The 12,464-nt window shown below is 40.5% G+C and overlaps 1 protein-coding gene across 1 annotated transcript; it reads left to right on the forward strand.

Moving 5' to 3' along the window:
- The first annotated feature begins 8,224 nt into the window (after nucleotides 1-8,224).
- Nucleotides 8,225-11,978, forward strand: LOC148831055 (sodium- and chloride-dependent GABA transporter 2-like). The gene is made up of 9 exons (XM_088920003.1): nucleotides 8,225-8,420; nucleotides 8,584-8,718; nucleotides 9,351-9,491; nucleotides 9,743-9,830; nucleotides 9,923-10,055; nucleotides 10,229-10,363; nucleotides 10,957-11,060; nucleotides 11,455-11,579; nucleotides 11,842-11,978. The coding sequence occupies exons 1-9, from the start codon at nucleotides 8,225-8,227 to the stop codon at nucleotides 11,976-11,978; spliced, it is 1,194 nt and encodes a 397-aa protein (XP_088776129.1).
- The last annotated feature ends 486 nt before the right edge of the window (nucleotides 11,979-12,464 follow it).

The following is a 12,464-nucleotide window of genomic DNA, read 5'->3' on the forward strand; positions in this document are numbered from 1 at the left end:
AGCCTTCTCCGTTTCACTGAACACTCGCATTTATAACTACTTGTTCTTGCTTTTGGATACTCGAACCTCGAACCTCTGACCTCGATCTCGCCTAGCGTTTTGGATTTGTGTGCCTTCTCCTCCTGGATTATCTTTGGTATCGAAGTGTTGAAAGAGACATTTTTCTATGTACAGTGTCTTTCATGATGATGGTAAATCATACTAAAATATCAGAAAGGAAAAATCTTAAACTGTCACATTCTCACGAGGGCTCACGTTTTTTCAGGGTTTTGCTGCTCTGACTGAATCACCTTTTCATGATCCGTGTTAATTAGCTTATTAACCAGTTCCCACTTTTCTATTTGAAGGCGAGGTGTCACATTGATGGTTTTTCACTGCACCCAGATTTTCACTAGCACTGCTATTTGCACTCTTTGCTGAGCTAGACAGTCTTTATTGTACACATACAGTAGATTGCAGCCTCAGACTGCTCTGAATCCCAGTTTCTCCTTTTTTCACGAGGCTCAATATCCAGTTTCTGTTTTTTCAGGAAGCTCGCTATTTGGGTTTTCTCCATACCCGAGCCTCCCTTTATTTTATTTTTTTTTCAGTAGGCTCGCTATTTGGTTTCTCGATATGTGATTCTCCCTTTATTTCTTCTGACCCACGGGCTGTGTGGCAGTTTCTGCTCTTGTATCACCCGGCACACAAGCCTCTGCTCCAGCTTTGCTCGAGCCTCCACATACAGTGGTTATAAAACGTATTCATCCCTTCGGCATTTTTCACATTTGATTAACTCTATCAATCAACTAATTAACTCTAAAGCTTTTTCTTAATAACTAGCAGCTGTGTTGGCACTCCGGTAAGATACAGAAGGCGAAAGAGGGAGCCTGTCCAAGTGGGAATGAACGAGTCGAGGGAGATTCCACTGCTACTAACTGAAAGGGACGAGAAGGAGAAAGGTGTGGAAGTAACACTCTATTGGCATTGGGAAAGTCAAATAAAAGAATGCAATTTTTATAACTGTCTTTGCTTGGTGAAGATGTTGTTAGATCATATTCAGCAATGTGCTCTCCTCCTTTCTCTGCATTCAGAAGTGGTTCAATATGGCAATGGTTTTTGGGTTATCTAATTTCATTCAGGATAATAAAGTTTAAATGAATACAGTGTTTTAAAATTTTTGATGAATCAATCAAATTACTGCAGCAATATGCTCCTGATCTGCTAAGAATATTTCAATCCATTTCTAACCACTTCTTCTAATTGGACTGTGGACTGTGGGAGGAAACCAGAGTAGCCAGAGGGTAACAGCACTGCTAGACACACATACTAACCACTGTGCCACTGTCATATTTCTGAAATGTTGTTTGTTGAAAAACAAGTTTTCAAATTCCTCCTCTGGTCTGCTCTCAAATCACAATGATCTGAACTTTTTTTGATTTAAAAAAACAGACTTGTTTCCTTTAACATATTTTTAGAAAATTCTCATGGGAGTACAATGGTGATTCTTGTCTGCATTTTACTCTCTAATTTCTATTTGGTTTAAAAATCAGTCATTTCTTCTTTCATGACTCATAGTCAAATAATGTCCTTGTCAAGAGAACACATATTAAAATTACAGAAGAACAGCTGTTCCTCACTATGCAAAACTGAATATTCCTGTGTTGCTGCTGATGATGATCAAAGTGTTATTGTGCTTCTGTTAGTGCAGTCTGACCTTCTTTTTTGAGAGGACAATAATGAATTGAAAGGAAACATGTTGATGCATTACCTCCGTCAGTGGTGAAGTGTGTGGTGAGATGTATGAGTAGCTGAAGGGTGAAGTGTATCACTGGTAGGGCTGCCTGAGGTAGACTGTGTTCTTATTCTTATTCTGTAAATCAGTTTCTTTTCTGGTCATCGGTGTGAAATTGTGTCAAACTCTTGAGTCTTATTCACTTTAAGTTAAGTTTTATTAAGTTTTAAGTTTCTTTAAGTATTAAGTTTCTCTTTTCTCTATTATGATGTGGTGACCATTATTTCTTCATGCTTCATGCACAACCACTGTTTCAGAAAAACTCCCTTCTGCAGTAATGCTCACTATATTGATGTTTCTCTTCAGTAATGTTTTGAAAAGGAAATCATTCAGGGATCAGTTTTCGAAAATAATACATCATAAACATTTGGAAATGATTGTGCTACAATTTTTAGGCCTTCACTAACTTAATAAAACTTTGTCACACAGAGAACAAGACGTTTCTCACTTTCCTGTCTTCTGATAAGATAGCTCTCTTTTACTTTTCCTACTTTCTCCTTTCCTACCTCTTGTTTACAGGAGCTAAAGTTGGAACAGCCAGGGAGGTGCAGGCATGTGTCCAGTGTGAGGCCCCAATCCAGGGAAGCAGGCTGTTGCTGGATCGGCCGATGGGTGGAGGTGAATTTGGACAGTAGAACTTTAATTGAAGTACGAATATTCACTCTGATAGCAAAGAATTAAATTAAATTAAATCCATTGAACTAAATCCATTAATTTCCTAACTGCCGTCTCCAATTCAGGGTCACATGGGATCATCAAACTCCGATACTTTCCAATTATAACACAGAAGTAGCCCTATGATTCACTTGCAATTAGCATACAGTTGCAGCACATATCACCCTATAATTCACAACTGACAACCCAGTGAACCTAAACAAGCGTGAGCCTGGTCAGTACCTGGATGGGAGACCTCCTGGAAAACACTAAGGTTCCTGCTGGAAGAGGTATTAGAGGGGCCAGTAGGGGACACTCATCCTATGGTCTATGTGGGCCCTAATGCCCCTGTCCCTGTCACTATAACCAAAAAGGCACCATCCTTTGGATGAGACATAAAACCAACGATCTGACTCTCTGTGATCATTAAAAATCCAGGGAGCTTCTTTAAAATGGTTGGGGTGTTACCCCAAGGTCCTGGACAAATTTCCCGTTGGCCTTTACCAATCTTGGCCTCCTAGTAATCCCCATCTATGAACTGGCTTCATCACTCTGATCTCCTCCCCAATGTTAGCTGATGTGTGGTGAGCGTTATGGCGCACTATGGCTGCCGTCGCATCATCCAGGTGGGGCTGCACATTGGTGGTGGTGGAGGGGATCCCCATTACCTGTAAAGAGCTTTGAGTGGAGTGTCCTGAAAATGCTATATAAGTGTAAGAAATAATAACAACAACAATAATAATAATGATACCAACATATTGGTCACCCCAGAATATTTTTAAATTATATTATTCATCAGGAATATCTTTGTGCCAAGATTTCAAATTAAGCTTAATAAGGTGATGACTACAGTGTTGAAAAAGGTCAATTTTCTTGTTGCTTTGTCTTAACACACACGGAGTTTCAAACTCTATATCTGCTTCACTATGCAACACTTACTATGTTGCTGCTGTTGATGTGCTCAAATATTATTATGTCTCTGTTGCAGCAGTCTGATCTTAATATTTTGAGAGAGTAATGATGAAATGTTTTATCATTGTTTTGATTGTATCCGTTGTCCATTCACACACAAAGAGTCCAGTTTAGTAGCAATGTGAGGAAGGCATGGAGTTACAAGCTACAGTGTCCATTGTTTACCAGTCACTCTGATATTGTCTGAGATCAATAATGGAATCTTACAAGGAAGATCCGACCATTATAGTTGAAAAAGAGCTTTTAATACATTAATGTTCTGAGAAATCTGAAGTGATTTCAAATGTACTATTCTAAAGGGCTGTTAGATCTAGCTGATAAATTAAACAGACTGACGTGTTTGGTTAAAACAATAATTTGCAATAAAACATTCAACAAAGTATGGTATCAATAACAACAGTGGTTAAAGAAGAACGAAAAATAACCACATGAGATCATTTGAGATCATGTCAAACACTTGGGTCTTAATCAGTCTAAATACTCTGAAAATATATCTTTCAAGATACATTTCTCTATTAAGTCACCTATGATGACCGTTGTTTCAGTGACCCTTCCTTCTGCACTAATGCTTACTGTTTACAAGTTTTCTTCAGACTTGTTTTGGACAAAGAAATAATTTGGGGATGAGTTTCAGAAATTTGTAGATTATAAAAATTTGGAAATGAGACAGTTACGAGTTACGATTGTTTATTTGCATATCTTTCTGTCAATACTTCAAAAGAGCATCCAGGAAAGCAAAACAGGCAGATATTAAGAATTCCATACAAATGATTTAACAGAGAGCTGGAGAACAGGAGGCTACTCACTTTCCTGTCTTTAGATAAGACAGGTATTCTTTGCTTGTCCTGTTGTCTCTTTCCCAGCCCCTTGCCTTTTACAGAAGAAAGATCCGAGCTTTTCCAAGGTGTAAAGGTTGAACAGTTTGGAATCTGCAGGCAGGAGTCCAGCGTGAGGCCCCAGTCCAGGGCAGCAGGCTGGTTCAGAAGGGGCAGAAGATCCAGGAGAGGGGCCAGTGGGCAAACAGGTTCATCTTGGCTGTCGGTGGATGCATTGCTGGGTGGAGGTTCTCTGAGCTGTGCTATAAAAACAAGTGAGGTGAGTTATGACAGTAGATCTGGAGTTTAAATAGGAATATTCACATCTAATCTGATCATTTTAGGCAACCTTAATGAACCAGGCAACATATTTTAAGGTTGAATCTACACTGTGTCTGCTTTGTTTTCAGCAGTATGTTTCAGTCAATGTTGCTTGGCTGTCAGGAACAATTAACAGCAAAAAGTGTTTATGTCTTGCTCTAGTCTGCTATCCATTGCATGTCTTGAATCTGTAAGGACTGACCATTGCTTTGGCAATATGAAAGATAGGGTTTACCACTGTCTTGGGCTCTGATCAGTCCAGTTGTCTCAATTTACTTGTTTGCTGTTCTTTACAGTTGTCTTCTGGTTCCTTTAAAGACATTTTTTGTATTTCACATTCCAATGATACCTTCTATAAAATCACATTGAGCCAGTTCTTTGTTTCCCAGGGTGCTGTGAATATGTATGATTAATGTGAAAATGGACCCTGAAATGACTATGTGAAATAGGACGCTCTTCGCTGGATAGATCAGAGCCCTCGCATGTTGTATTGTTGCATGTTGTAGTAGGATGTCTGACAGGCTCCATGACAGTTCTGCAGAGTTCATTTAGTCATCAGTTTAGTTTTAGTCATTGTTTTAGTAATATTTTATGTCATGTTGACTAAAGTATCTAATATAGAATCACATATTTGTATTTGTATGAGCTGACTAAAATTATACTAAAATCACCCTTACATTTAGTCACTTAAATTTAGTCACTGAATTTGTCCAATATCTTATATATACAGTATACTTTATATTCATCATATATGAAGTATTGCCAGTCCTAGACTCCAGATCTCTTTCTTCCAGCTGAAAGCATGGTTTACTGTCAGAGACTAGTTCTACGAAAGATTTCGCTATCTTATCCGTTTGATTATTTTATCAACAGACCATTAGTAGCAAGGTACTATAGCTTACTGCAAGAGAATTAAATCACAATAATTGAATTGAATATAAAGCTAAAGATAGTGTTGATATAGATCACAGACTTGATCTTTAAAGCCCCTTAAAGCAATCCCAGTAAACAAAAAGATTTTACTCTCCTGGATCCTAGTGTCCCTTAAATGAAATCCATTTAACACAACTGGTTTGAACCCGGAAAAGATGAACAAAGGTGATCACTTCCAGCACATTTGCTGAAGCTCTTCAAGAATGTAAATTCAGGGTCTCTTTGGTTTTTCTTTTTATCATAAGGTACTCTTGCTTTTTTAATCTAATCAGTACAGCGTTGAATTTCATTGTTTATCTAGGTGCCCATCAATGAACACACAAAAAGGGTTTATGATTCTGGAGTGCGGATAAGACTGGCAGGAAGTGAGGATCAATAGAAAACAAAGAGAAAAGGAAAACAAACAGCTCATCACGGTACTTCCCAATTACCACACTTAAGAGTCACCTTGCAGCCCCAAGATACCCATTACTGCTATTTTCCAGACAGAAGGTAAATGTACAGTACGAATGGTGAACCTTATGTGACAAAATTAATTTTCTAACTTTTAGTCAAACAGGTGATTTTGTCTTGTCTTAATTTACTCAACATAGCAAAGCAATTGAGTTTTCTTCATCATCATTGTGGATTATTTTTGTGAGTGATTGTCATTACTGACTAAAATGAAAAACAGTTTGTTGACGTCCTTTTTTCATCATTAATTTCAAGTTCCCAGAATGGGGTACAGAGGTGCTTTCTTCCCTGTGTCTTTGTTTATTTTTTCCTAGGATAGTCTATGATTAATCAAATATTCTTACAAAATCTGGGGAAAATGTATCTAAATCCATTTGCTTTTATTGACCTGCACATTTCACATTCGTTTTTATTTATCCTTGTCATTTTCATAAACATGATTTAAAAACAAGTTAGAAAGAAAAAAAAAGTTTAAATTTTAATTTTTCCTGTATATCTTGGTATATAAGTTGATTCCACACCACACACTAACCTGCTAAGTAAAGATCTGTGTGAAAACACAGTGGTGCCACAGTGATAAAGATGAGCCTGAGGTCCTACACTTGCTCTCACACAGTGGCTTCCTCACACCACCTGACGTCCTGCTGGCTTGGTTAGCTGTCTCCACATCCAGTGTCTGTGAGCCTGGCATCTGGCATCCCTTCTAGGGTGTAAGCCCACCTTGTCACCTGAGATTCTAGGATAAAAATCAAACAAGATATTGTAATGAATCAGTTCTTTAGGGACCATATGCGGACGACACAATCCAGAACTGTGAGGAAACACTAGGGAAAAAGTCATGCAGGAATACGGGGATGAAAACAGGGGAGTGTGTCTATGCAGTGCTGGTGATCCGGGGAGGTGTGGCCGACGCTGACAATCCAAAGAAATCCAAAGGGAGAATAAAAAACGAGAGCAAAGGTCCATGGCCGAGTAATTCATCCTAAAACCAGAGATTAAAAACAGGTGCCGGGTCGGGACCAGCTGGGGGAACAGGAACAGGCGCCGGAAGCTAAAAACATAACGGAGACAGGCGCAACCAGGACCAGGCTCGCACAATGTGGAGATCAGATGCAGAGCCTTGAGTGAAGTGAGCGCCTGGCTTTTAAAGGCAAACTGAAATGGGAAAGAAACAAGGAACAGGTGCGGGGAATGAGGCTAACGAGGAAGGGCAGGAGCGCCCTTAAGAGGAGGGGTTAGCGATCGTGACAGATATATCAATTATTTTAGTCTTATAGGATTTAAATCAAATCTCATCTAATTTGAATATCTTGAACTTCATTTCTTGAGTTCATCTTAGTCTCTGCTTCCCATTCAGTTTGGGGCCTTCAGGTCCTTTGAGATGTCCTGTTTTGTAACTGGCATATCTTGTATTCTGGGAGCCAACTAGTTGGGTTATTGTTCATAATTATTTGCTTTTCCTGTTTGCCTCTCATTTATTATTCTTTTACTAAAGCTCAGCCAGTGAATAAAGAACTCGGGTATCTCAAGCTGTAATAATAATAATTGCTTACACTTGTATAGCGCTTTTCTGAACACTCCACTCAAAGCGCTTTACAAGTAATGGGGACTCCCCTCCACCACCACCACCAATGTGCAGCCCCACCTGGATGATGCGATGGCAGCTATAGTGCGCCAGAACGCTCACCACACTATCAGCGGGGAGTTGAACAAAGTAATGAAGCCAATTCATAGATGGGGATTATTAAGAGGCAATGATTGGTAAAGCCAATGGGAAATTTGGCCAGGACACCGGGGTAACACCCCTACTCTTTTCGAGAAACGCCCTGGGATTTTTAATGACCACAGAGAGTCAGGACCTCAGTTTTACATCTCATCCGAAGGATGGTGCTTGTTTACAGTATAGTGTCCCCGTCACTATACTGGGGCATTAAGACCCACATGAGCTGCAGGGTGAGCGACCCCTGTTGGCCCCACTAACACCTCTTCCAGCAGTTTTTCCCAGGAGGTCTCCCATGCAGGTACTGACCAGGCTCACACCTGCTTCGCTTCAGTGTTTTGCCACTTGTGAGTTGTAAAAAACATTTTTTCTGATCCAAACACACCTGTTTTTTCCTTTGGTTGTAAAAATCTTCTTGGCTCATTAAAGCCTAACATGGATCAATTTTTCTAAAATAATTATAAATATGCTTCAAGCCTGCTCAGTTTAGAGCTAGAGCCTCAGTATCTGAAACTTTCCTGTTTTCTCAGTCCCAATCCATTGTTCTCTAAAGCAGTCATATTTCACTGGGCTGCAACTGGGATGGCCGGGGATCTGCAGACAGGAGCCCAGTGTGAGCCCCCAGTCCAGGGGAGCAGGATGAAGCAGAAGGGGCAGAAGATCCAGGAGAGGGGCCAATGGGCAAACAAGAGGGAGTTCATCTTGGCTGTAGCTGGAAATATTGTTGGTTTGGGCAATGTGTGGAAGTTCCCCTACCTGTGCTACAAAAACGGGGGAGGTGAGTGAGGGCAGTAATCATAAATCACCAAACATTTAGACCTATCTAGCTCCACAACCTTTTTACATGGTGACATGGGACTAAAGAAGAGTTTCACTGTGCAAAAAGTTAATACAGTTTGGGATGATATCTTTTGTGATATTTAACTTCTCTTTTATAAAAGGTGCCTTCCTCATCCCCTATGTCCTGTTACTGTTTACCTGCGGAATCCCCCTGTTCCTGCTGGAGACGGCTCTGGGGCAGTACACCAGCCAGGGGGGCGTCACCTGCTGGAGGAAGATCTGCCCCCTGTTTGAAGGTGAGCTTCTTGTTTTCATTCATTTTTATGGGTTCTCTGCATTACACTATCCTGCATAATCATGATTAAAATTCATCACAACAGAATTGTGAAAAACATACACAACTATATTTTAAGACAGTGAAAGGAATTACTTACTAATGCAACTCAGAACATAAGTATATTTTAAAACAACAGGAGGCCATCTGACTGCTAGAAGCTGACAGTTCAGACAGTCATGTCAAGCCATTTCTTAAAGGATTCCTGGGAAATCTGTTTCAACATCATATCTAGTTCAAATACAATAACAGTGCATTTTAATGTTTAGACTACAAATGTTTATACAAACTATATTAGAAAGCTGTTTATAATTACAAACAACATTTTTTCGAATGCAAAAATAAAGTGTGGAAAGAGATAATTTAATACCATACTCAAATACCATATTATTCACACATTGCCAAAAGTAATGTTCTTCAATATGTGAATTTATTACAATAGATATGAGATAATAACAAGAATTTTATAAATTGCCCACCGATGTCTTAAGCTGATAATGGTATCAGCTATCAGGAGACAGGAATTACTATAGAAATTCAGTTCTGAGTTGAGAACTTTTAATTGTATGTCTAATCCTGATTCTGTCTCAACAGGCATTGGCTGTTGTTCTGTGGTGATCATAATCTACAGCAACACTGTTTACATCATCATCCAGGCTTGGACCTTATTCTACCTGTTCTCCTCCTTCAGTTCTGAGCTGCCCTGGGACAGCTGCAGAAACACCTGGAACACAGGTACTGAGAATAAGTGTTCACTAGCAGCCCATTCAAATCTCAGTGTATTGAAAATGAAGCCTTCACAGATGCTCTTTTTCCTTGGGTGAGTGCACTTGAGTTAGTGAAGCTGGCATCCGGTAATGGAGTCGAAAGTTCAGATGTTTGTGCATTAGCAGAGTTATGATCCTGTTCTCTTTGCACTCTCACAAGTACTTGCTTTCTTCCACACAAGATCACACACTTCTTCCATTCTGTTGGTCTTCTGACAGATGCCTGTGTGGAGTTTGACAAGCAGAATCTCACTTCCAACTGGACAGAGGCAGAAATGGCTACCTCTGCTGTAATGGAGTTCTGGAAGTACGTTAGGCAAACCCATCACTAACGTTATATTACAGGCACTTGCAAGTTTTGTTTACAATAATATTGAATGTGCATTGTCATCTCTGCAGCAGGAGGGTGCTGGGTATCTCCGGTGGAATCGATGAGGTGGGCAGTCTGAGATGGGAACTGGCCCTGTGTCTCCTGCTGGCCTGGATCATCTGTTACTTTTCTGTCTGGAAGGGAGTGAGGTCCTCAGGGAAGGTGAGGGTTGTGTATCTGAGCTGCATAACATCTTAGGTTTGTAAGATACTTTCTCAAGATTGCAATTTGAAGTATAAAAAAACAGGGTTGACTTCCTAATATGGTATTTTTATGAATTAGTTGCAGATCTGAAATTAACCGTCCATATATCAATGGTTTCCCTGCCTCCTCAGGTGGTGTACTTCACAGCCACATTCCCCTATGTGATGCTGGTGGTGCTGCTGGTTAGAGGACTCACCCTGCCTGGAGCTGCTGATGGACTGGTCTTCTACCTCTACCCTGATGTAACACGGCTCACTGACCCACAGGTGGTCCTTCGACGTGTAATGCATATCTCTAGCATGAGAAACGTGGAACAAAACTGCAAAAATCTCTTCTCTAAGCATGTGAATATGTATTGTTTTTCATTTTAAAAAATCTACATTAAACTAAGACTGTGATATTTTTGGTTCTATGCCTCTGACAGTACATTTCCAGAGGCTACAGCAGAGCCTTGTACTGTTAGTCTGCATAGTCTGTAGTTTAATGCTAAGTAGGAACCATGATTATGCCAATAACATCATTATCTCAAAGACTGACAGTATATGCATCTCTATGACGGTTCCCCATGTCATACTGCTGTGGTCCAGAGGATTTATACACAAATCCACAAAATAACTGCAAGGATGTATAGAACAGGGATGAGACCAGATGAAATCCCAGGTTCTCAGCCTTCCCAGTCTTCACATGGTGTTTAACCATGTTCCCAAGAAGATGTAACCAACTGATCCAGTTTGGCCAGATTCTCAACATTTGATACCAGTGCCTAACACACAGCAGTAGTTAGTATATTGCATTAACCTTTTAACCTGTCAAGTGGTTGCCAGACAGTTTTGTAAACCTGTGCTCCTGTCTATCCTAGGTATGGATGGATGCAGGGACACAGATTTTCTTCTCTTATAGTGTTTGTGTAGGACTGCTAATAGCACTCAGCAGTTACAACAAATACAACAATAACTTCTACAGGTAAGAGGAAAGGTATCTCTGGAAAATGATATCAAAGTGAAATTCCTGTAGACAGCAAAGTATCATGAACTGACGTTTTTCATAATCATTGTTTAAGCACTCCTTTCCTTTGTAATTTATTATTTTCTATGGGAGTTGAGTTAATTCTTCCATTAAAAAAGCATTCCATACTGACAAATTCTGTAGGTGCTGCCAACATTTTACTGCAGTACAGTTCACACAACATGGGATTTTTGTGCTGAACCTGGTATCCTATGAGTACAAACTGTGATCAGTACATGCAGTACAGCCTAGACCAATAGGTCCTGCTGTTAGCAAGTGTCTCTCAGGCTCCACACTAGGGTGGGTGGTGGTTGTGATGAAATGATTGTAACCATGGTCTCTCTTCATGCAGGGACTCCTTCTATCTGTGCCTCCTGAACAGCGCTACCAGCTTTGTGGCTGGATTTGCCATCTTCTCTGTGCTGGGCTTCATGGCGTACGAGCAGGGAGTGGACATCTCGCTGGTTGCTGAGTCTGGTGAGCCACAGTCTGTCCACATCTACTGTCTCCTTGGTTCTCCTCTGACTGGAGTGTGCTTTGTAAATGTAAATCTTACAGGACTGTTCTGTGAAAACCTTTACTTTTACCCTTAGGAACAATTGGTTTAACCATTCATATAGCTGCTCACTGACCAAGACTTAATTTTAATTGTACTCAACTGTGCATTCTCAGATTTAGTTTGTGATTTCTATAATTGAAATGATTTCACTCCCTGACTTCCCCATGTCTGGATGTTCAGGTCCTGGGTTGGCGTTCATCTCGTACCCGAGGGCAGTGGCCATGATGCCCCTGCCTCAGCTCTGGGCTGTCTGTTTCTTCATCATGGTCCTCCTGTTGGGAATTGACACAGAGGTGAGACCATACTCTGAGACTTAGTCGATACAATACTTTATATCTAAAGCGGTAACCTGTGTTTGCATGCTCTGTGGACTGTGTGTTCTGGGAGTGAGTTGACTCAGTGATCCAGGTGTCTGTGCTCTCTGTTATCTTGCTCTCTGCAGTTTGTGGGCATTGAAACCGTGATGACGGCCATCATGGATTTGTTTCCTGCAGTGTTCCAGAGAGGATACCGGCGGGAGCTCCTTCTGCTCCTCTTCTGTGTGGTCTGCTTCCTGCTTGGGCTCCTCATGGTCACTGAGGTGAGGAATGAAGGGCTGATGGGCCTGATAATCAATCAGCAAGACCTGCAATGGTCTGGTTTGAATTGAGGATCAGCAGATTCGCCTGAATAGCAAACTTAGAAACTTAGAAACAAAAGCTTCAGTAAGTGTTGGCACTGCACCATGCCAGGGAGAAGACATTCAGAGTTCTACCTCTGTACATAATATAAAATCACAGTTGTCACCTCACATGTATTTAAAT

This window comes from Atractosteus spatula, chromosome 7 (genome assembly GCF_055471065.1).
Source record: "Atractosteus spatula isolate fAtrSpa1 chromosome 7, fAtrSpa1.hap1, whole genome shotgun sequence".
NCBI lineage: Eukaryota > Metazoa > Chordata > Actinopteri > Semionotiformes > Lepisosteidae > Atractosteus > Atractosteus spatula.

Coding starts and splice junctions, on each gene's coding strand:
- LOC148831055 (XM_088920003.1), top strand. CDS start 8,225: ATGGCCGGGGATCTGCAGACAGGAGCCCAGTGTGAGCCCCCAGTCCAG. Junction 10,056..10,228: donor GAGTGAGGTCCTCAGGGAAG/GTGAGGGTTGTG, acceptor CTGCCTCCTCAG/GTGGTGTACTTCACAGCCAC. Junction 11,061..11,454: donor TACAACAATAACTTCTACAG/GTAAGAGGAAAG, acceptor CTCTTCATGCAG/GGACTCCTTCTATCTGTGCC.